Source organism: Pelmatolapia mariae, linkage group LG1 (assembly GCF_036321145.2).
Source record: "Pelmatolapia mariae isolate MD_Pm_ZW linkage group LG1, Pm_UMD_F_2, whole genome shotgun sequence".
NCBI classification, from domain to species: Eukaryota; Metazoa; Chordata; class Actinopteri; order Cichliformes; family Cichlidae; genus Pelmatolapia; species Pelmatolapia mariae.
Genome location: NC_086227.1, coordinates 35,394,741 through 35,418,663, shown reverse-complemented (window position 1 = coordinate 35,418,663; position 23,923 = coordinate 35,394,741). Strand labels below are relative to the sequence as shown.

The 23,923-nt window shown below is 40.3% G+C and overlaps 1 protein-coding gene across 1 annotated transcript; it reads left to right on the top strand.

The window, feature by feature from the left end:
* Positions 1 to 218: 218 nt before the first annotated feature.
* Positions 219 to 21,984, top strand: LOC134631631 (neuropilin and tolloid-like protein 2). The gene is made up of 10 exons (XM_063480166.1): positions 219 to 726; positions 5,262 to 5,318; positions 5,484 to 5,627; positions 8,691 to 8,939; positions 9,474 to 9,521; positions 10,060 to 10,187; positions 14,127 to 14,355; positions 18,469 to 18,582; positions 18,709 to 18,839; positions 20,070 to 21,984. The coding sequence occupies exons 1-10, from the start codon at positions 717 to 719 to the stop codon at positions 20,814 to 20,816; spliced, it is 1,857 nt and encodes a 618-aa protein (XP_063336236.1). The 5' UTR covers positions 219 to 716; the 3' UTR covers positions 20,817 to 21,984.
* Positions 21,985 to 23,923: the final 1,939 nt, after the last annotated feature.

The following is a 23,923-nucleotide window of genomic DNA, read 5'->3' as shown; positions in this document are numbered from 1 at the left end:
TTAGTTATCCATGACTGTATTATTCGGGATAGCTGAATCAGTGTTATCCCCATAGATAGATAAACAGATATTTTGTACGCTCTTTTCTCTTTAAAAATTGCAACAAGTTCGCGAGTGAAACTTTATTTTTGAAATACCTCACCGGAAAAGCTCCGTGTGCGTTGTCTGTAACTTGACCGTGTTCCTGACAAGCCTCTCATTGATGTAAGCAGCGCCCACGGCTTAAATGAGCCTCGTTCAGGAGCGTTTCTTAGTTCAGACACGGGCGGAGAGCTGACAGAGACGGACTCTTCTTCTTCTCCACCTCCTGCTGTCCTCCTCCGTACTCTTCCCCAGTCTCCATCTCTCTGTCACTCTCCATCCATCATCCATCCGTCTGCGTCTTTTGGATACCTACCTTCCTCTCCTTACAGCGCGTCAGCCCAGCTGGATCAGTCCATCCTCCACATGTCTTCTCCACCGTGGTCCAACTGCAGGCTGCTTTTGCTGTAATGATGCCTGGCTGAAAGGCTCGCAGCGGGGTTTTTCTTGCAGGCAAAACAGCAAAGGGAACGCCGAAGAAGAGCTCGGTGGAGCGCGGCTCTGCGTAATGGATTTACTTTTGTCCAAGCAAAGTTGGATTTTGTGAAGAGCCTCGTGGACAACTACAATGGTCAGAAAAGGAGGGCGTTTTTAGAAAAGGTGCTTTTGGGTTAGGAATCACATCGTCAGAGGAAATGCACAGAGGTGAGTTGTACAGGAGCCGCTCGGTCATCCGAGGTGCGCGTCAAGGTCTGATTCCTTGGCCACGACACGGACGACAGAATATTTCAACCTTGGATATAATGTTTAACCTTTGATCCTCTCTTTTTAGCGCAGCTGACAGTTTAACTGCAGATTGTGGGGTTTGATCCCATCAGAATGAAGGTGCCATGAAATTCAAATAGCCTATTAACCACGGATGCGCTTTAGAAGATTAAAATGCGCCTCGTTAATTTTATGTTTTCCGCTTAATCTGAGACAGCTGATGTAATTTACAGACAGTTTTCAACGTTTGTTTTTTTCCTGCCTTCTGTCACACCTATTTCCATTCTTCCTTTATTTGCATCTACTTGCCCTCTTGTGACAGATCTTGGTTCAAGCTTCTGCTGCTCAAACCACGCAGGTCCTCCAGGGTTTGGTTAGGTCTGATTGGCTTTAGTCTACCGGAGCACATTTGCTGCTAATTAGAAAGACTTAATAAATAAATAAAAGCGAACATCATTAATCATCTGGTATTTTGAGCATTTAATCGATAAAAATAGTTTTGTGCTTTTATTATATTGTAATGGTCCAGTGGTGCAAGAAAAAAGAATCGGAATTTGAGCGGCACTCAGTTTACAATCCAGTGGGGGCAGATTTATGATCATAGTGGACAGCAAAGGTCAGATACAATTAAAAAAACAACGCACAGCAACGATACGAGCCGTCAGCGCGCATTGAGTGTTTCCAATAAGGCGTAATAAAAACAACTCGTCACAAACAGTGTAGCCTAGCGTAAATCTGTACAGAAAGGGAAACTTAAAGCTATTATATGTTTTAATATATGTTATCAATAACCTAAAAAAAATATATACTCTCATATTACTTTGTAATGCACGGGTTACAGCTAGGGGTGTCAATGGGCTCTACCATGGCCAGTTCCTTCTCTGCTGCGGAGGAAACGACGAAGTTTAAGAGCCAGTCACAGACGTCCCGCACACGCGCGTGCTGCCGCCGGAGCGACTCCCGCTGCAGCCACAGGATCGTGCCGTTGGCACAGGAGGCACGCGCCGGAGCACAAGGCTGCAACGCCGATTAAGTGCAGCGAACCTGTCAAAGGGTCTGCATGTGTGGGCAGTTCACTGCACCGCTGAGGTTTAGGCCATGAAAACGATTTAACAGCAAAGCGAACCACCGCTAACAAAGGTGAGGAGAGCGTCACTGCCAGAAAGTAGCTTGGCCGCAAGAGGTTAGCTCAATACACGGGGATGAAAAAACAAGTTCTGGGCATGTAACTCTATCCTGACCACGTCTTAATAATACGTGACCAGAAGATGCGTAGTGTTTTAAGTTCAGTTTTACAAAGAAACCTTAAAGAAAAATCTTTTTAAGTAGTAAAAACTACTGAAGAGGCTTGAGTTCCCTGCACTTCAAAATAAAAGCTGCTTCACGCATTACTGTCCATATTAAGTCACTAACCTGCTGTTTCTATGGAATAGCCTTTGCTGACTTTGAGGTGTGTTTGTAAATGCTCAGATTAATACATGAAAACTAATACTCCTTGCGGCGAGTCTAATAGCCAGCATAGTGGCGCTGTCCAGTGTGTTCCAGCGCTGTTGATTTTCTGATGCTTTCAGCACCCTCTCTGGGTGAATGTACCTCACTATTTCACTACACAGGTTACAGTGTGAGTAAAACTAAAGCCTTTTTAGAGACTTTCATATCTTATCAACTGTTTGGCAACAGCCATGATGAACTGCAGGATATTTCTGCCTGGTTTGGCCAGTAAACAAAGAATTCTGTATCTCATGGCCCCCCTAATATAAAGACATTTTATTTTCTATGTCCCTTTGCTTTGTACTTGTAGCCACAAGGGAATTATCTCATTCCCAGGCACTTCTAACTTATGCCCATAAGTTATTCATCTTGAAGCCACACTAAATCATTGGCAGGCAATAGTATCTCATGGGCCTGCAATGATATTTCTTCCACCCGTGTAACAGGGGGTGTCTCCGTAGGGTACAGCAGTGCTGCTGATTCTGTTTCAATTCAGAAAGCTGCGGTGGCCTCAGTTTATGCCCAGCGTCTGCTTGGTTTGGACGCCAGAGTGAGAAGTGATGTAAAGATGAAGTGACATGACCTAGAATAGCAGGGTTGAAACCGGCGGTAACGTTTCCTCTTGTGCTTTAAAATGACCAGAGGTCAATGGGATGAGATGACCCAACCTACATTTTTAAAAGACTGCTTTATTTCATAAGATGTTAGCCCATTAACTCATTTTTTTACAAGTTGTGTCTATGTTCATAATCTCCACACTCCACCTATTTTTATACACATTTGCAAGTTGTTCTCTTGATGTTGAAGTGACAAAGACTGAAATCCTATTTAGCTGCTGATTTATTTATACTGTTTCAAAATATGTTACAACTACCGGAATAAATTATGCAAGCTTTGCCCAATAAGTGAGTTTACATTTTTATAGACTTGAAACACATTTAAGCCACTGCAGCCCTTTGTCTTTACAGATAAAAGCACTCTTCTTACAAAGTCTGTATTTTAAAACTTCTGACAAAAGGCCTTCGGAGTGTGGTGAGATTCCCACTGTGTACACTGTAGCTTTGTGGAGGGCAGCAGTGTTTCAGATATCCTCAGAATTTAGATTCTGGCTTATACAGTGAAAAAGCCTCAGTGTGAGCTTGCAGCATCTCTCTGTTATTTGGGTGGTCTGCTCTCCAAAATTGCCTGTGGTAGTTCGTACTCCCACCTACTTCACTGCAAGATAATGGAGACAGAGGTAATGAGATCCTGAAGCTGGGAGGGAGGGTTTCTGTATGTGTGCATTTCAAAATGAGTCTAAGCATCTATGCTCACTGGTACGGTTGTGTTCATTGCTCATGTTAAATGTGGATTGTTCTTCATTAGATACCCGCTTCTTTTCTTTCTCTCTCTCTTTCTGTCAGTCTTCCATCCGTCCTTCCTGGGTGCCATTATGCAATTTGCCACGCTCACATTTGCTCTCCTATTCGATGTGAGCGGGCCAACCTATTATGAACTCAGTGGGGATCAGGTCTACAGCGGCTTATCAGAGCAAGACAGTGTCAGAAGCTGTAACATGCGTGCTCTCAGCGCAGATATCATTGTACTACAACATATTCCATTTATTGGCCGTGTCCATGCGCTGCCCAGATGCCTGTCTTCTCATCAACGCTGTGAGCCCAGGGCCCGGTATCCATTTTTTTGTGCGAATGCTTTATCTTTCTGGTGCCCAGAGGCTGCAGATTAGTAGGTGGAGTTGGTAGATTCAAATTATCTTTAAATAACTCTACAAGTATCATTGCAAGTCTGTTCACACCGTATAGGCACATTTAAAACTGTGACTAATTTAGGTATTCCCACCATTCATATCTATATATAATCTTAGCTGCATTATTTCTTCATGTACTGATGCCTTTATCTCACACTGAACTTTATCTCCATTAAGTGTTGCCATTAGCAACATATTTCTGAAGCCAGAATGCCTACTAGCACTGTACTTTAGTATTGCAGATAAAACTATTATTGCTATTGATATTCTTCTGCTTCCACGTTTTGTGTTTCACTAATCATCAGTGGAATTCCTGAACAACTGAAACCATTTTGATAGTCATATGTGAAAATGTACTTATAGGACAAGGAAAACAATCTTTTAGATTAATATTATTTTTGACATTTTATAGACCAACAATTTATCAGTTAACATGGAAATAATATGCAGTGTAATTAGAGAAAAGAATCACAGTAGCCCTTGTTTATTGTGCCGCAGAATGACAAGTACTGTCATAATATTAGAGTGTCACTGTTGTGGCCAAACAGACTCATAATAAATGTAATACTGCTATTTATGGAAAATCTGATGAAAATAAATCTCCTGGTCCAATTAATCTTTGTACAGCTTTCTTAATTATGTGTTTTTGCCTCTGTTTTCGGTAAATAAATGACACTGAAAATGGGGGTTGGAGAAAAAGTCTGTAACCATGACTGTATGAATCTTTAAAAAAATGAAGATGATATCAGTATTTCTTATTGAGAAAATATGGCTATCATTAACACAGATATATCATAACACCCAGTCACTGAAAAGCAATGAATGAAATGGTGACCTCATGTCTAGTTCTCACTTTCCATCTTAGATTTGTGTTATTTACAGGATGTCTGTGCGCTATTTGTCCTTCCATGAATAATTTGTATTGATAATGGACTGGTTTTTTTTCCTGGAGGCAGAACCCTCATTCTTGATATAACTTTATTGCATTAACTTTTCTCTCTCAGCTCTCCTCTTCCTTTTCCAGCCATACCTTTTTAAAAATTTTTACTAATTCAATCACAGACGTACTTAAAAATGATATTGATCTATATTTCACTTTCATCAGACACAGGGGAAATCAATACCACAGCCGATCACATTCGGTGTCTGTTCAGTGGCTTTACTGCTGATGAACTCGAGGATATGAATACAGAATTTAAGTCACCTGTGACTAATGTGTAATATCTCTGTTTCACAGCGTGGGTACTCTTCTTTCTAATAGAAGAGGGTTTCGCTCTGGCACAGAGAACTAAAGGTAAGCTCAGGTGCTCCTATTTTCTCTTAATGTTGTTTCATCCATATTGAACCAGTGTGAAATGAAGAGGCATTATCTCTACTTTTATCACGGGACATTGATCCCTCAACTCAATACCCCATCTGTCTGTCGCTCTCTCTTTTCCCGCTGCCTTTCTGATTTCAGAATCCCCGGGCGATTATGGCGGCCAGAGGCCCAACCAGAACGACTGTGGCACGTGGATCCGCAACATCAACGGCGGGAGTTTCACCTCCCCAAACTACCCAAACCCCTATCCACCCAATAAGGAGTGTGTTTACATCCTGGAAGGTAAAGCCAGATCACTGATGTTTCATCTTCTGCTCCATAGCGCCAGAACAGCTGACACAGTTTCCCGCCTTTCAGCGTGTTGCCTCCTTCAGTGAATGTCATTAGCCTGACTGGCATTGTTTTATATAACCTCGCTCCTATCTGATTTTCTGTTCTTTTGCTAGCGGGCAATCAGCCTGACATTTTTCCAAATGAGCCATCCAGAGTTTGTTTCAGCACACAGATACCCTTTGAGAATGATGGAGAGTGGCGCATTGTGGGTAGCGCCTGACTTCTGGCCTCATCAGAGCAGTGCTACAGTGTGCTCATCTTTATTGGCAAAAGATTCGGTTATTGAAGTAAAATATAAAAGAGATGAACATCTGCTACACAACTGAGCTCTGATGGCGTATCACTGAATTGTAGGCATTCTTGTCAGCTTTAGTGTTCACCAGAAATATCACACCCATCAGTAATTTGGTTTCCTGCCGCACGGGAAACATAATGGAAAGCATCATTAGTAGCTATAGGAGATGAGGTCTGGGATGCTGCTTGATGTGTTTTCTAAATTGATGAACTGTTTATCCATGAAGTTAAAGTACAGGCTCTCATGCTGATGAGATGTGTGCTTTTACCTTCCGTGGTGGAGAATAGATTTTTCATATGGCTCAAGTGCTCCCCCTGTGGACAAAGCAAGCTCAGACCTATTGTTGGTGAACAAGCTGTGACTCCATCACAGCCAGCCTACTGATGTGTGCAGTAGTACCTCGCAGCAGGCCTGGGACACCACAGATGGAACCTATCATTTACTATTATTTAGTCCTGAATGGCCTTAGTCATATTCATATTCAGGCTCCAGTGTTCAGCCTTTCATTCTGAATCGCAGCGAGATGGATGCTCACGTTTGGTAGAAGAGCTAATCAGATAGCTTTGTAATCATAAATTGTGGTTAGTGAGCCTCATTGATTGTCATGTCCCAGAGTTCATCAGCTCAGTGATTATACATTCTGCTCTTTAAGTATCAAGCTGTGTCATTTGCATGTGTGTTTGTGTGTGTGTGTGTGAGAGAGAGAAGGAGATAGAAATTTATAGAGAAAATGAGACTCAACACATCAGGGAGTGAATGCACTCATAGCAGGAAGTGCAGGCATACAGGCTGCTCATTCAAGCAGAAAGGTTCAAATTCAAAGGCAAGAACAGAAGCAAAAACTCACACAGGGAAAAGAGAATCACTTTGGTTATTTTAGTTCACTTGTTCTCTGTGCCATACACATGTACCACCCTTGACCTTGCTCTTTTTTCTCTTTTCCTGGGTGCATTTTGCTTCTGCAAGCTTGGCATGATTGAGAGCCCCACGCCCTCACCCTCAACATCTCTTTTTAGTATGATTCATCTCTGAAGGCATGAATTGCCCTTGCAATCGACTATGTGTGTGTGTGTGTGTGTGTGTGTGTGTGTGTGTGTGTGTGTGTGTGTGTGTATGCGGGGAGGGGAGGCATGGTATTAAAGTGCCACAAACATTCAGTACATTCATCTGGATCTGCATGACAGATGAACTTGTGAACTAGAGTTCATGCTGTGACTGCAGTGTTGTGTATTCACAAAATCAGTGACAGCAGTGCTGACATATCCCACAGTGGCTCCGTTTGTGGATCCTGTGGTCATGTGTGTCCACATACACATGGGTGACACATTAAAGGAAAAGTGCAGAATAGAGTATTTTAGTGTTGGGCCATTGCACACCTGTCAGAATGGCTTCGGTCCTCAATGACATTGATCATACAAGTTTCTGTAATCCACTGGAAGGATGAACAACTTTGTCACAAGATATATTATCTCATTTGGTGCTTTGATGATGGTTGGAGAGCACTGCCTGACATCTCCGTCCGAAGTCTCTCGTAGGCGTTCAGCTGGGTTAAGATTGGGTAATGCAAAGGCAATCGAATATGACTCACATAATTTTTATACTCATTCAGTGCACCCTTATACCTTATGGATAGAGCATTTTCGTCCTTGAAGAGACCACTCCAGTCCAGACAGAAATGTGTCATCATACACTGAAGACTCAGAAATGCTCAGAGCAACTTTGTACTGATTTGAAGTGAACCTCTTCTGAGGCGAGAAGTGGGCTCAAACTATACATGCCAAATATTTCCCTAGCAAACAAAATCGCCTTCTGTATTGTGAAACACTTTGTGATTTTTATCTGTGAAAAGATATAAATAAATTTTACTTATTTATTTACTTACTTACTCATTGTAGGTGTCAAGAGTTCATGGTTTTCCTTTAATTTGTCACCTGTCTGTATATGTATTCTTCTGAGTGATGTATGCACACAGGGAATGCACTGTAAACGGACTGAGTAGCATAACTTGAAAGTATAAAATCTAAGCTAAAACCTGTCTGCGATGGATGGATGGATGGATTTTGAGTTAGACCATCATATTCGGGGGTGCTACAACAGGTAATGATGTTGCAGAACAAACAACCTCCTCATCTGGAGGGAACACCACCTGTGCTAATATTGGTCATTATTCATAATTTGAATAGCAGAAATTACTCTGAAAGTCCTCAGTAATGCAGCCTGTAAGGAGACAGGAAACATTTTCGTTTGGATTGATCATTTTTAATTCAGTGCTACTTTTCAGTAGTCAAACCATTTCCTTGTGGGCCACTTGTCACATTTTCCTTGATCATTTTGGTTCTTTCTAGAAATATAATATCATGTCTGAATACAACCTTAAGAAACATTTATATACAGTAAACATTTGGCATGGCTAAGTATCAGAAGTTAACAGTCAGCAATGTGGAACAGGATTTACAAGACTTTATAATCTGCACCTTGCTCTGAGCCAACTTCTAAAAAGTTCATCTCACCACCCAGAGAGCTGAGAGGTTAGAACTGACAGCCCATCTGCTTAACTTCAAAATCCAGATTAGCTCATATTTGACTCTACTTTAAATTTATGCTTTAGAACACCACCCAGATTTTCTGTGTCCTCTAAAAGAAAGACTTAATTGTATTCTTTTCACAGATTTTCTCCCTTTGTTTCTTTTCTCTCTCTGCTCCCTTGTTTGCCAAAGCCCTTCCTAGACAAAGGATTCAGCTGTCTTTTGATAAGAACTACTACATAGAGCCATCGTTTGAGTGTCGCTTCGATCACATCGAAATACGTGATGGGCCATTTGGTTTCTCTCCGCTTATTGATCGCTTCTGTGGGGGAAAGAATCCAGAGATTGTCACATCCACAGGACGTTTTATGTGGGTTAAGTTCACCAGCGACGAGGAGCTGGAAGGCCTTGGATTCCGAATTGAGTACACCTTTATTGCAGGTACAAGCAACCGAACGGCACATTTGCACTGAATGTAATGGCACAGAGTGTGAAAGCACATTTTTGTACACATCAAAGGTTTTGAGCAAGATGTGTGAAGAACAGGATCTGATTAGTTTGCTTTTATCCCAAAACATAAAGGAGAATCTGATCTCAGTATAACAAAAGGAATACTTATCTTCCCCCCTTTCCCATCTTGTTTGTGTTCATTACCAGTAAAAGATGATGGAAAAAGACAGAATGGACATCCACAGTTCTCTCATAGGATTTACAATTTTCTTCAATCATAGATTTTTCTCCCCCCCTGTTTTCTTGCCGTTCAATAGAGACAAGTTCAACATCAGAGCCTTCTAAATCTAAACCCAATATGCCCAGAAATCAGTGCCTCCCATCAGGTGACAGATATTAGCTCCAAACAGACCTCCTTTCTGCTTTATCTAGGATGCGTTAATGTGATCTTATCTTGTGTTCTCTTCTTACCTGTGTCTGCTATGTGGATTGAGAGTAATGTGCCATCCTATCTTATCATTTCAGACCCTGATTTTCATCTGCACGTGGGTGGACTGCTAAACCCCATCCCAGGTAAGCTCTTAAGTATTTTGCAGGTTTGCGTTCGATCCTTTTTGAAGAGCTCCTCTGTGCTCAGAAGCTTACCGGAGGCTATCTCAGGCACTGGCGTTAATGCTGAATGCGCAAATGTACCTTGACAGGCACACGACTGTATATGAATTGAAAGGACGTACATGAACACACATGTACAAATTAAAGAACACGAAAGAAGGAACACACACCTCTTTTATCTTGCTCTTCCCTCCCTGCCTTTCTCTCTTGTTCCTCTGTCTTCCTATTGTCCTTTTTCCTAATCCGCTATGCTGACTTCAGTTCAGCCTTAAATCCTTTCTTTCCTCAATAAAATCCATTATCTGTCCCTCTGTTTGTCATGTGTTTCTTTTCATAATAACCATTTTTCTTGTTATCCTCTGCTCTTTTTTTTCTATTTGGTTCTTGTATGTACATCCATGTGACCCCATTCTTGACTTCTTTATTTTACACCCTTCTCTCCTTTCATTTTTTTTCTTCTTTTATGTTTCTCCTCCACATTTCTTTTGTCTCTCTACAGAATGCCAGTTTAATGTTGGTGGATGGGACGGGATTATCCGCTCCAGTCAGGTGGAGGAAGAAAAACGAGTGAAACCTGGTGATGCCCTGGACTGTATCTGGACAATCAAGGCTCCTTCTCAGTCCAAGGTCAGTACAGTACTGACTAATTTTAGTCAGTAAGCAGGTACAATCCTTAACACATTTTTTGTATCCTGCTCGAGCTCCATTGTGGTGCTTTCTAAACACTAAAATCTAGCTGGTGTCTATCTTTCTGCTTGAATGAGTCATGTTCAAAGCCATTTCATTATGCCAGACAAATGCACACCTTGAATAAATAAAATCTCTAAACAGCCTCCATTCTCACTACAAAATAAAGTGGAATAACATTCAAGGGTTTTTATTCATCTCTCTTGGGGATATTTGTTACACTGGCAACATACTGAGTTAGTGCCACAGAAAGACAGAAATTTTACATCTAAACCATCAGCAATGTTTCTCTCAGTTGTGTTCAATCATTTCACGCCTCTCAGCGTCAGTGAAAATTGAGGTTGCACATCTTTCTCAGCGAATTGTAAGAGCACAGGGTCTCTGTTCACACCCCAGCTCAGAATATTTATTTTGGCCACTAATGGAACTGTGTAAATGACAAAAGCCTGCATGAATCCTGTCCAACATCGCATGAAAATGATACAAAAATCTCATTGCAACAAATGCAGTTAATCCCAGAATAGATATGAATAGTCATCCATGAAAAGAAATCTGAGGAGAAGTAATTTTGAATTTTACCATGAGGACTTGAAACGTGAACAGAGTTGAAGCGAGTGTGTGTGGGGGGATCCTTGGAGTACAAACAAGAATAGGAACGACTCAGAATATCTAAACAGTCATGAAGTAAACTCTAAAATCATCCTGTATACTGCCAGTCTGTTCAGTGTGCTCCACTTTCCATTGCTTCACCTTCCCACTGTTCTCTGTCTTTGCACCATTAATTCTTTGCACATTCACCTATTACTATTGTGACACATTTCTCTTATCTAGTTTTGTGTCACTGGAAAACTATTTTTGATATTCTCTGTTACAAGGCAAGTAAATAGGTAAACATGTAGCCAAGAAGATGTAAAACCACAACCTGACAAACGACCTGTTTACTGTTTACCACTGAAGGGGGACGCCTAGGAGGTGGTTTGTGGGGTCTCGGTAGATCAGGTCAATGCCAATACATGCAGAGTCAACTCAGTACTCCCCCCCATTTTAATCATGTTCCCTGAGCTGCTGCTGAGCAGTTTTTACAACATAGCGGTGCAGTTGGTGTTGAGAGTGTTATTTCCTTGGAGTGTACGAAGTCTGTTACAGCTATGGCACCCCTCACCTATTTAAGTAAACCTGTTGTATAGACTTGTTTTTTGCCACACTTTTGAGCCTGTTTTGTCACATTTGAATGGCTAGCATGTAAAAAAGTAACATCCACATGAATGCCTAGGCAGGTTGCATTGTAGCACAATGACCACTGATTCACTTTACCTTCCAGAGGTTTTAGTGTTGTGGCTGATCGGTGGATATAAATCTGAGTAAGTCTATAAATTATTTACATTTAAATATGTAACGGGAATGCATACAGTAGCATTGTGCACTCCTTTCATTGAGAACAACACTTCTGGCAGTCTTGTCTGTACTGTGGTTGTAATTTAAAACATAATAGGTGTGAGCAGTGCAAATACACAGATAGGCAGCATGGGAAAAAGCAGTGCAGGCGAATTTTATTTAGTGTGGCCCTGGAGATTCACGAGTAGGCAATATTTTCAGGCCAAGAGTGAAAACCCAGTGATAAGTTCTGATATTTATGACTAGATATCAAAAATCTCATTGGAATTACAACCGCAACCTGGCTAGCCTTAATTCATTGCTGCTCTGCTTCTCCCTCGTGACTAAATGAGTCATCCACACACTCCTGGGCTGCTCACTGGGCTCAATACACTAATGCACACAAATTCATGCACATCCTATTAAGTATAAAGTGGCAGATGCATTCAGTCACAAATTACACAGTATCCATTCACACAGTACAACTAATTACCTATGCACATTAAATACTGATATGTATATAGGAAAGTAATATTTTATTCATACACGATTTGCATGGACACGCATTCTTTTCTTACTTCCATAGAAAGTAGCCTCCACAATCGCTTCACTGATTCATCATGTGCAGTGTGAAGCAGAAGTGAAGATGATCTGAATTTAGTAGAAGGACAGAGTTTAGTGGCCAGACATTAGCTCAATGACGCAAAAGAAAAAGAGCAGCAGGCTCAGCAGCTACTTAACTGCTGCCTGCTCACCGGTGTCTGTGAGCTAAATGTGCTGAAATTTAATCTGAGCCATGGTCATGATTTTATCATGTCATTATTCCTGACGTGACTTGTGCGCAGAATAATTTGTTGACTCGTGCTATGCAGTTACTCACAGTGGGAGCTGAAATGAAACACAGTTATATACTTAGGCTTAATAATAAGCAAACTATGCTGTGCTGGCTACATAGACTGTAAAGATAAGATGGACATTGCTACTGTGACAAAACCCACTGGTTTGTGAAATTAATTTTGAAGCCTGGCTGGCGTTTTAACCATCACCAATTTTTTGGAAACACACATTGGGAGCAAGAGGTGGCTCTGACTGAGAAATGGAAAATGTTGCACCCTCATATAGTGTCAAGGTAGCCACATCCTAAAGCATACCCTGCTTTGTTGTTTATTTTACTCAGCATGGGTCCATGTTAGCAAAATGAAAATTACTTTGTCTTAACTGATGTAAAACTACTGATTGAGGTCATTAATTAGTTTGCAATAGCTATGTATTTTCTCATAGGCTGCTTTATAATAGGGAGGCACCCCCTGGTGGTAATTAGAAAAAAATGCAGGTTTACATGTCATCACCTTCCTTTATATCCAGTTTGTAAGAAAGACATTCATAAACAGGGCACAGGCTCAAAGTGAGGTTGTATCTCAGTAGTAGTGTTATTGTAGAAAAAGCACAGGTGTAGTAACACAATTATATGAATAAAGAAACTGTATTGAGGATGCTTTCTACTGGCTCCATAGTCTAGGATTTTTACACGTTTCTCTAACAAGTCAAAGGTCCTGTTTCAGTCCAGTAAGGAGACACACATATCTCAATGGGGTTGTGTCAGCAAGAGTGTCTGGTGTTAAAATGTGGCAAATCAAAAATGTAGAACTACCTTCTAGCATGACCCCTTGTGACTAAGGGAGCAGCTGAAAGTAGCTTTTATTAAATATGTTTTGTAACTGGCTTATTCTTTATGACTTGCTTCTTTGTGCTTCATGCTATAACCAGGTGAAATTTTGGTTGTGAAACTGTTATATTCAGAGGCTGAGAATCGATGCGATGTTCAAAGGACAAACTAGTGCATTTCAGTCAGGTTTTTAAAAATCCCATTAAATTTTAGGTCAGTACAACATGATAAATACAAGGTGTTTTGATACTTGTGTTTGACTGCAATTTCTGGAAAGCTGAAATTTTCTGACTTTCTGACCAGGTGAACACACCATTAGTATTTCATTCTGAGCCCAGACTTTCAATGCCAGCAGAGCTGCAGCTTCAGCTCACTAGTCTTTCCTCCCTGCGGCATTCTCTGAAGAGAACCATGAAAAAAACAGTGTGTGAGGAACACAGAGCACGCTGCTCCATATTCTCAGATTTACTTTTATGCAATGCTATATACTGCTATATGTATCACAACCTGGATGAATTAGATTTACTTTGTTAAAGTAAACCTATGTTCTTTCCATCTGCTAAACTCTTTATCCTTCCTCCATACCTACATGCTCTAAGGAAGGGCTTTATAACAATTCACAGGTTCACGGGGTTCTTCTCTTATCTGTGTTTTGTTTATTACGAGTGTCTGAACATTTTCCGTGTCTGCTATATTGGCTTTTCTGATTTAATGAATATTTTTCACACTTTGCTGACATAAAAAGAAAAGTTTGTCTGCTGTCATGGTTAGACAGCAGTGAAGCGAAGTGATGTATCGCTGTGAATTTCATTTGATTTGCATCTCCTGTGCATCCCCAGATCTACCTGCGCTTCATAGACTACCAGATGGAGCATTCCAATGAGTGTAAGAAGAACTTCGTGGCTGTGTACGATGGCAGCAGTGCCATTGAAAACCTCAAGGCCAAGTTCTGCAGCACTGTGGCTAACGATGTGATGCTTAACAACGACATGGGAGTCGTACGAATGTGGGCCGATGAGAAGAGCCGACTCAGTCGCTTCCGCATGCTGTTCACATCATTTATTGATCGTGAGTGCCAGTCTTCTTGACAATACTAATTCAGCCTGGACTCAGCATTTTAACATCTTGTTTCCTCATGTGAACTTCCACATGGTTGAGTATTTGGCCTAGAGCCATTTGTTATGCTGTTAAAAAAAACAAAACAAGCATAAGACATCAGTTTCTGGATGCCATCTGGAATACACAGAATGGGCTCAGTCTGACCACACGTATAAAAACTGTGAGCTAGACAATTTTTACGGCATCAAACCCGGCATTCTGCTGCGGGTTTAACGCTGCTGTTGAACAGCACTTTATGCCTCTTTGTAGATATTGACTAATTAAAGGGATTTAACCATCTCTAGCTTTTTTAAGCTGACAAATAAGATCAAATATAACAGTTTTGTGTTATTATTTGTTTATTAGGAGTATGATTTGTAGTTTTCTTTGCCCTCTTTGGCTGAATAATTCTCTGTTAAGAACGGGTAAGCCGTAGGGATTTATATAGATAAGATTTCGTTGCCATCATCAATTCTGCTTGTTGGTTTGGTGATTCATTAACAGTTCCCTAATGAGTCTTTATCATTTTCCTGTTTAGGAAAAAAGAAAAAAAGCCTTCACAGGTTTTCAGCATTAGTATGGCTGATTTACTATTTGAGTCCAAATACATTCAATAAACAGAAGAAAAATGCTTACATGTGACTCGGGCATGCAAAAAGTTCTGCTGCCTTGTGTTTTAGATTCAGCAAGTTTCATAAAAATGTGTTCATACTAATAAAAGAAACTGAAACTTTGGAAAATCTGGTGCCTCTTCTCAACTGGAACCAGTTCTCAATTCCCATCCGTAAAGAGGAAATACATGTTGATACTTTCAGGATCTTCAAGGCTCTACATTATCAACCCCACACACACAAGCAGTCGTAAAAACAGTGGATTTATGAGGTCCTGTGTTCTATTTGCATCAGCAGTCAGCAACAGACACTGAAGTGCCATTTCAGCAAGGAAAGCTAATTACGCTGCGCCATGTTTAGAGCGCAGATATGAGAAAACCAATTATTAACTCCAACATTTTTAAATAACTGAAAGTATCAAATTGTTTCTTGATATGCATGTCACAGCACCATACTGTGTTTATTATAGGTCACTTACAAAAGGGAACTAGGATTTTATTTCTCTGTTTTGGTGAAAGGAAATGCTGAATGGGGTTAATGGAAGTAATTTCAGTTTGGGCTTCATCACTTTTGAAGGACAAGAAATTTTCAGACAAATGCTGCCAAAGGTTGCGTATAAAGTAGAAAGAAATTGCCAGGCAGAAAACAGTTTTCTGTTAGCACACTGTAATATTTTCATTAAATGCCTGAATGGACTGAAATATTAATTGCTACATTCTCCTGCACACTTCCCAAGCCCTGTGTGAATGCTAATGTTGTTTTCATCAGCAAACCCATAACCATTGCAGTCACAAGTTGATGGCTTTTAGATTCAGCAAGGGTGTTTTTCTTTTTCTTTTTTTTACTCGAAGAGTCCTTAAGATCATTTGGATCCTCATTAATTCTGATCACACAGTTCATCTCAGAGTAGTCTGAAGACTCCTGAAGAACTCCTAAACTTTATTTGGTCAGAGTCAGCGACTGGCTTAAAGTTTGCTTGGAGGTCAGAAGGAACAATTAATCTTTGTCACTTAGTACAAGATGAGTTGTGCCTTTTGCACTCCGTCACGTGCTCTAATCTTCCAGCAGAATCCCCTATGAAATGTAAACCAGGCACATGAAAGCCTTATTAAATAAACACACGGCCACACAATGCACACACTCAGATGAGTTATGTCCTTGTGTGAGGAGAGAGGCTGTGAGCAAGAGGGTGAAGCGCTGTTGACACCTTCCTAGAAACTACATTTTGAAGGCGAGAGACACATAATCGGTTTGGAAGTGATGGCGGTGTCAGGGGAGCGACCCAGTCTACTTTCTCACTGGGAAATAGAAGGAGAGCACACTCCAGCGCACACATACTCTTTCATGCACAACCTCACATACATGCCCATATGCATGTCTCGCTGTCAAAGTTATTTAACCCTGAGGCAGAGGAAGCAAGTGGAGGCACAAAGCCCTCATCACAATGGACCTTGGAAGAGGGTTGAAACTAGTAGAGCAAACTAGAGTCTGTTTCAGCTGTGATAAAGACTCAGAGAGTGTGTGTGCACACAGCTGCTAAGCTTGTGTGTTTAAAAAAAGAGAAAGAAAAAAGGGGTGGAATGATTTACTCAGGGGAGCTTGGAAGGGACAGTTTGGAGAAGCGAACAAGCCATAAGAGACAGATTTTGCTTTGTACTGCATGCAAAGAGGAACAATATTTATCTTTGTGAACACCATTTTAAAAGCATGCTCATCCTTTGGGCCCAACAAAGAAGTATAAATATGAATCATACATTAATCATCTATCTTCCTAATTGTTTTTTTTTTAAATGTTATTATTACTTTATTCCAATCTATTCTCTGTTACATCCTTTACTCAACTGAACAGGACAAATCTGATTGGGTCATATTTTGCACAAGTTATAAGCTTTAGGATTTTAGGATTGGACACTGTGCTTAGCACTGTTCTGGGTTTGAATCTCTCAGTGTGGACTTGGCATGTTTTCCCTCTCTGAACTCCCATTTGTTACTCAGTGATTCCTGTTTGTTGTGTATGTGAGCGTGAATGGCTGTTTCTGTGCATGCGCCATCCTGTCCAGGATATACGACACATCTTATACAAATAATTGGATACTAATGGATTTAGTGTAAAACTGACTTGAAATTAGATGAAGAAAATATCCTGTAGACATCATTTTCTGTTATTGTTGGCAACTGAAATGGAAACAAATTAAATGAAAGCATAATACTCATCAGCTGTTTTAACCCTGTAAAGCTTGAACCATGAAATAATTACCATAAAATTCTAATTTTTAGAAACTAGAGTGTTTATTGAACCTTCTGATAAATTAAAGAAAAATAAAATATCAATTTGCATATATTAGTTTTAATTTGTACAGTTTTTGCTCCTGGTATTTCTGTGCAGTTTTTACAGTAGCACTGCATGTGTCCGATGATTCATGTGATCAGATTTTTGGGGAAAAAAACACACTGAACCACACAAACTCATGTATCGAATATGACACACTTGGCGTTAAATGTGTTTATAATATAGGGCTGCTTTCACAAAGATCAGGTTTTCTAATTTCCCTTATTTTGTATTAGACTCAATAAAAAGTTTTAGTTGCACACTCCTGTTTCTTTACAACCCGACATGAATTTTCCATTTGTTATATAGAGGAGTTTGTGAAATATTAACCAACTATTAGTGTTAAAATTTTCTGTCTGCTAAACAATTCCTCTGGACTAATAAACAAAATACTCTATAAATATCCTTAAGTACCCTAAACCCAGTTTCCACATCACCCATCTCTAGTTCCACTTGGCAGATAAGAATTGGCTTTTGCTGCAGCTCCAAACTTGTCTATACGAGTATGCAGTCATCTGCATCTTCTTTCAGCCTTGCGTGTCTTCCTACTGACTGGAAGTGCATCGATCTCCTGAGCCCAGCAGCCAGCCTCAATTACCAGCCATCTCTGTCTCTGCCATCACAGTCTTCATACGCTGAAAGTTGCTTTAATGTGCTGTGTCTCGCGGCACCTGCCTAACCACCTGCACCCCCATGATGAACCGAAGCCATTTCTGCCCCCACATCCCCACCTCTGCCTTTCTTTTCATCTTTTCTCTATTCCCCCTCTCCACCCGCTCTCTGTCTCCCCTCTGTTAGAGTCCCTTGACATGACGGCTGCAGTTTAGTGAAGCCGTCATCTCCTCCCTTCGTCACGCCGATGTTATGTGTGCAGGAAATGATGATGCATGGCCTTATGTGTACTGTGTCTCCATTAGACCTCCAGTGTTTCAGAAAATAATAGAACATTTCATCTTTTATTACGGGCCTCTACAGATTTCCACAGCCAAATGATTGTTCTTTTATTGTTATTGTTTTATTGTTATCATCAAAATAGCTTCTGGTCCTTTTCACAGTGTAGTCATCTTTTACTCAGCACTGTTAGACAGATGTTTTCTTTTTTTCTAAATTCCATTATCTCTGTGTATTGTCTTTTGCCTGCAGCTCCTTGCAACGACAATACTTTCTTCTGTCACAGCAACATGTGTATTAACAACTCCCTGGTCTGCAATGGCGTTCAGAACTGTGTCTACCCATGGGATGAAAACCACTGCAAAGGTGATTATCTTCTTTCTTCCAGCTAGCTGATTAAGATTTACATGGCATGTTTGTAGATTTTGGATTTGCTTTTAAATTTCCCAGTTTTCATTGCTGTTGTTCCTCTCGTTAACCTTTTTGCTACAGAGAAACGATCTAAGGGGCTTTTTCATCAGATCACTAAGACCCATGGCACCGTTATCGGCGTCTCATCAGGCATAGTTCTTGTTCTTCTTATCATCTCCATCCTGGTCCAGATGAAGCAGCCAAGAAAAAAGGTAATACAGCCTTTGTTTTGCCATTGGTTGTAGTTGGACTTTCATGTCTTTCATTCAACCAAGAGATGTCGGAGCCTAAAAAGATGATACATTATTAAAAGCAATGGAATTACTTACAAGTTGGAAACGAATGTAGCTCTAAAGACAGAAAACAAAAAAAAGCTTATGCTTAGATTTCACCACATGTCACAAATAATCCAGTACATGAGAGAGGAAATGTATAGTCGCATTGTAAGATCTTCTTATGTTACACCATTTTCTCTTAAGCTTCCTTTTCCATCTATTTTTACATCACTCTATGATGCCTCATAATTCCCAGAACCCATTACTTACTCAGTAAGCATTACTTTATGGCTGTCTTGAGGTGGCCAGAAATATTGGAGTCTGACTCTCCCATAATGGATTTATCCCTGAGTGAGTGCTGAACATTTTTCAAAGTGGAGACCCTAAAAAGGAGTACTCTCCTTTTGACTCATGCTTTAAATGGATATAAAATAAATATATTAAAAAGCAAGCAAATAATGTGCATTCAGTTAAATTATTCATTCATGTTTATGGCACAAAAGGTACTTACTAAAACAAGTGCTTAAGTACTTAAGTACCATTTTAGAAACATGACTGTTTAAGTGGAGAAAGTTAAAGAAGAGTTAGGTGTTTCGGATTTAACATTTAACTGGCATTTCCCAGCTGACACCCATCCAGTTAATCAGCACAAAAAAGAACACATACATAAATGTCTCATGTGATAAATTAGTCAAAGTCAAATTTATTTATATAGCACATTTAAAACAACAACTGTTGACCAAGGTGCTGTACATTTCAGATAATCAAAAGAGATAAAAACATAGGAAGACATGATAAAATTAAAGAAAAAGAAGCATAAAATGAGAAGATTTGAGTAAGAAATGAGACAAATAAAAGTAGTACAAATTCATTCTGATTTAAAACCCAAAGTTTTGAAGTGTCTAATGTTGGAGAGGTCCTGATGAAAAGGGGAAAATAATAAAATCTCTGTCCACGTTGGACCAAATCACTCATATAGGAAAAGGAGAGATTTAGTTTTCAGAGTGCTTCAAGCAGCACATTTATTACATTTTTTGACAGTTTTAAGACTTAAAATGCTTATTCCTTCTATTGTCTTGATATATGCTCATGCTGCATCACAGTGGACAACCAGTGGCCTGGTAATCACTTAAGTGTATAGTCTGAATGGATCTTTTTCTTTTCAAGGTTGTAGCTCGACGTCCTGGTGTTTTCAATAAGGCTGGATTCCAGGAGGTCTTCGACCCTCCCCACTACGAGCTCTTCTCTTTGCGTGACAAAGAGATGTCCTCTGACTTAGCTGACCTTTCTGAGGAGCTGGACAGCTTCCACAAGATGCGGCGCTCCTCCACTATGTCCCGCTGCGTCCACGAGCACCACTGTGGTTCACAAGGCTCTGTGGCTACTGGCGGTGGCAGTATGAAACACAGCCGCACCACTCTGAGCTCGATGGAGCTGTCCTACCACAACGACTTCTCCAAGCCGCCACCCATGAAGACATTCAACTCCACAGCCAGCTATAAGAAGAGCTGCTATGGCTACAAGCAGCACTCACAGACTCACGACTGCGACCAGCAGGTCATTGAGGACCGAGTCACAGAGGAGACCACATGTGAGATTTATGGGCGCGGTGCAACAGGAGTGGGTGGAGGAGCCGCAGGTGGAGGAGCAATGGGAGGAGGAGGAGCATCAGGGATTGCAGGAGGAGCAATTGGTGGAGCGGTGGGTATAACGGGAGGAGTGGGAATGGGTGGTGGGATGGGTGGTGGAATGAGTATGGCAGGAGCCATGAGCATGGCAGGGCCTAGTGGCATCGCTGGAGGTATTGGTGGGATGGGAGGAGCCTGTGGAACCCTCAGTGTTCGTGGCAACAGTGCTCGTAACAGTACCACCATAGTTGATCCACAACAGCGCTCCATGTCCATGGACTTTTAGATGGAAGAAAAGAAATGGAAACAGATCTTGCAGGTCGATCATCTAAAGAATGCAAGACAGGAGGACTATAATTCCAAACTGATTACTCCTGCGTGCTCTTCTGCCATTGGTCTTCAAGCACTGGTATTGTGGGTTAACTCTCGAGGACTCCTCTCATTCTCATGTGGAGGTTTGGGAAGAATGGATCGAAAGAACTAAAAGGAAGTGGGAAAAAAAGCTGACATAACTACTGGTTCTGTTCTTCAGGATACTGAAAGATTTGGAGTGCACAAAGTGTGGAGACATCTGGTCTCTGCAGTCTTATACTCAATAAACATCTCCTTCCATCAGAGACTTCTAGGAGAATGTTCTCGCATGTAGACCCAGACTTCTCTCTGTTGGGTTACCACTCAAATACAGAAAGAGAGAAACCTGGAGAGATGTTGTAGACTGACTTTTTGCATTTATTCACCTGCCATGCACAGATATATGATATATGATCGATAGTGTGTCTTCTAATAATTTATTTGAGTCTTTATTTTTGTCAGTGTGCTGTACCGTTAAGACCAGTATGTATCCAGCCTCACGATGATGCTTGGCTTTTAACTCTTTGATCTTTTTCATTTGTTGCTCAGACGATTTTATGAAGGTGACTCATCCATGACATGTTGTGTTGATGATGAGGTGGAAGATGAAGAAGTTGTTGTTATCAATAATGATCAACTAAATATGAAGATGGCAATGATAATTATGTGATATTACTATAATAATTATGTATTTTTCATGGTTACCTCACATATACAGAAGGTACGCTTCATTCAGTCTCTCCTCAGGAAGAGCACATGAAGAGACTGTCTTATTTTGCTAAAAAATACAGAAAAAGACTATTTCTGCTCTGTGAGTTTTATAGCATAAGAGGATTCAGACTTTGAGTGATCATTTATCAGATATAAATATTTGGATGTGAGCCCTGGCTTGAATCAAGATAGCCTCTCTCTGCCATGCCTCTCCAAACCCCTACCCTTAAAAGGAGAAAATGTAATTCCTCTGTGTCCCCATGAATCGAGTGTGTAAAACAAGCACAACCTGTTTCCTTACAGTGACAGACATGTAGCCTATATGGGACTCAATTATGATTTTAACCACTAGTTGTATAATTTCATTTTGTTGAATTAAATGAGAGCTTATTCACCTCACCGTGTGAGTGTTTCTGTTCGCTGTAACCAAAAAACATAAAAGTAACTCTGCTCAGGCTGGAGATGTCAGGACAAGATTCACTTTGTGACATGCAGGCAGAACAGACACAGCCTATGCAAAGTGTTTTGGTTTGCTTTGATGCAAAAGGGGCTGTGGGGATACTTTATTCCCTGAGTTGTGCGAACCTTAAGATGTGGTTTAAGTTGAACACAAATGATCAAAAGCTGACAAATTCCACTTCCATCATCTGTTGTGCTTAAAAGACTTTTTGAGCGGAATGCATAATGCATTGCTTCCTGACCACAAAACACCAATTAAGCTTAATTAATATTTACAGATTATTATTTTCTCTTTGCCTCTCACTCTGTCTCTCACTTGCTCTCTTATTTCCTTTGCTGTCATGATGTGTTTGCCTTGTTAAAAGCTTATGACACAGTCTTAAAGTATTTGGCCTTTATTGTTGCTAATTCATTTATGCATTGGGCTGGTCACCTACACAGTGACACCTACACGTGCTGTCTCGGGATTCAATCTAATGATATTAATCAATACATTATGCTGAAATCACTCTTGAACAATTCAATTAAATTTTATTTATATAGCGCCAAATAACAACAACAGTCACCTCAAGGTGCTTTATATTGTAAGGCAGACCCTACAATAGAGATACAATAGAGCAGATTTCACAAAGTCTCACAGCTCACTAAAAATAACAGTCAGTCTAAAATCTTTGTGAAGGAATTTTGTCCCACTATTCTTTGTTTGAGTTCATTGAGGTCTGCAGGTATTAGTTTCTATACACAGCTTTCTTGCAGTCTTGCCACAGCATTTCAATCAGGTTGAGGTCTGGACTTTGAGCCACTGCAACATTTTGTTTCTTTTCACGTTCAGCCATTCTGTTGCAGGGATCTGCCAAAACCTCTGCTTTTAGGTGGTCACTATTGCTAATGAACATTTAACCAAGTGCATTTAATTAACAGCACATGGCTGTTACTTTTTTCCACAGTACTGCATAGAGTAGTAGAATTTCTATAACACAGCATAACATAGTGGAAAATTCCATAACAAATTGTGTTTCATGTGAAAACAAAATACTATCTGTTTGTATTTTTACAATAATAAGTGCCAAAGGTCACCATTAACATCACTGAGAAACGCATGCAATAATAAAAAAGCAGCGCCACCTGCAGACACACTGCATTCAGCATGCATTTTTATTAGATTGATAAGATTTGAGCTAAAGACACAAATCTGGACATCAAGAAGTGTTTTATACGCATATAAACTAAGATATATGACAGATTGCGGGTGAATTAAATGGCAAATAAAATCAGTTGGAAATCATTGTAACATAAATAAAGTACCAAAAAAGAATTTAATGTATCTAATTTAAATATCAAAAACATTTATTTTGTTTCTAAATCAGATCAATGTCCACTCGTATGATCTGGAAGAGAAACAATGAAATGAAATTGAAAAGCTGAGATGTCCTCTCTGGGATTGGAGTAATGCGCTGTGACTGTGGTAATAAACCTGTTTAGACAGTAATTGTTCTAGTTTATCCTTTTGCTACGTAGTACACACAGAAGAGTATAAAACACGTGCATAAGTACATGCAATGAATGACGTAATAAGCATTTATAATTAACAGGGTGTGACTGATTGGATGAGTTTGTTGTCGAAGTATTATTGCACTGTGCATGGCCACTCAGAAGAGGAGTGAGACGGGACGAGGAGATCTACTGACACCCAAGACAATTTGCACGGACAAGCTCTCATATCCCCCTCCGGTCCTAACGCTGGATGAGACATCTGAGGTTATAATATGCCACAACAGTAATGGATCTTTGACATGAAAAATGAAGACAACTTAGATGTGGAGAGATCTTAATTATTGAGACACTCGCTATTAGGTTGAATTCATTAATTGA

Coding starts and splice junctions, on each gene's coding strand:
- LOC134631631 (XM_063480166.1), top strand. Junction 9,522..10,059: donor ACTGCTAAACCCCATCCCAG/GTAAGCTCTTAA, acceptor GTCTCTCTACAG/AATGCCAGTTTAATGTTGGT. Junction 10,188..14,126: donor AGGCTCCTTCTCAGTCCAAG/GTCAGTACAGTA, acceptor GTGCATCCCCAG/ATCTACCTGCGCTTCATAGA.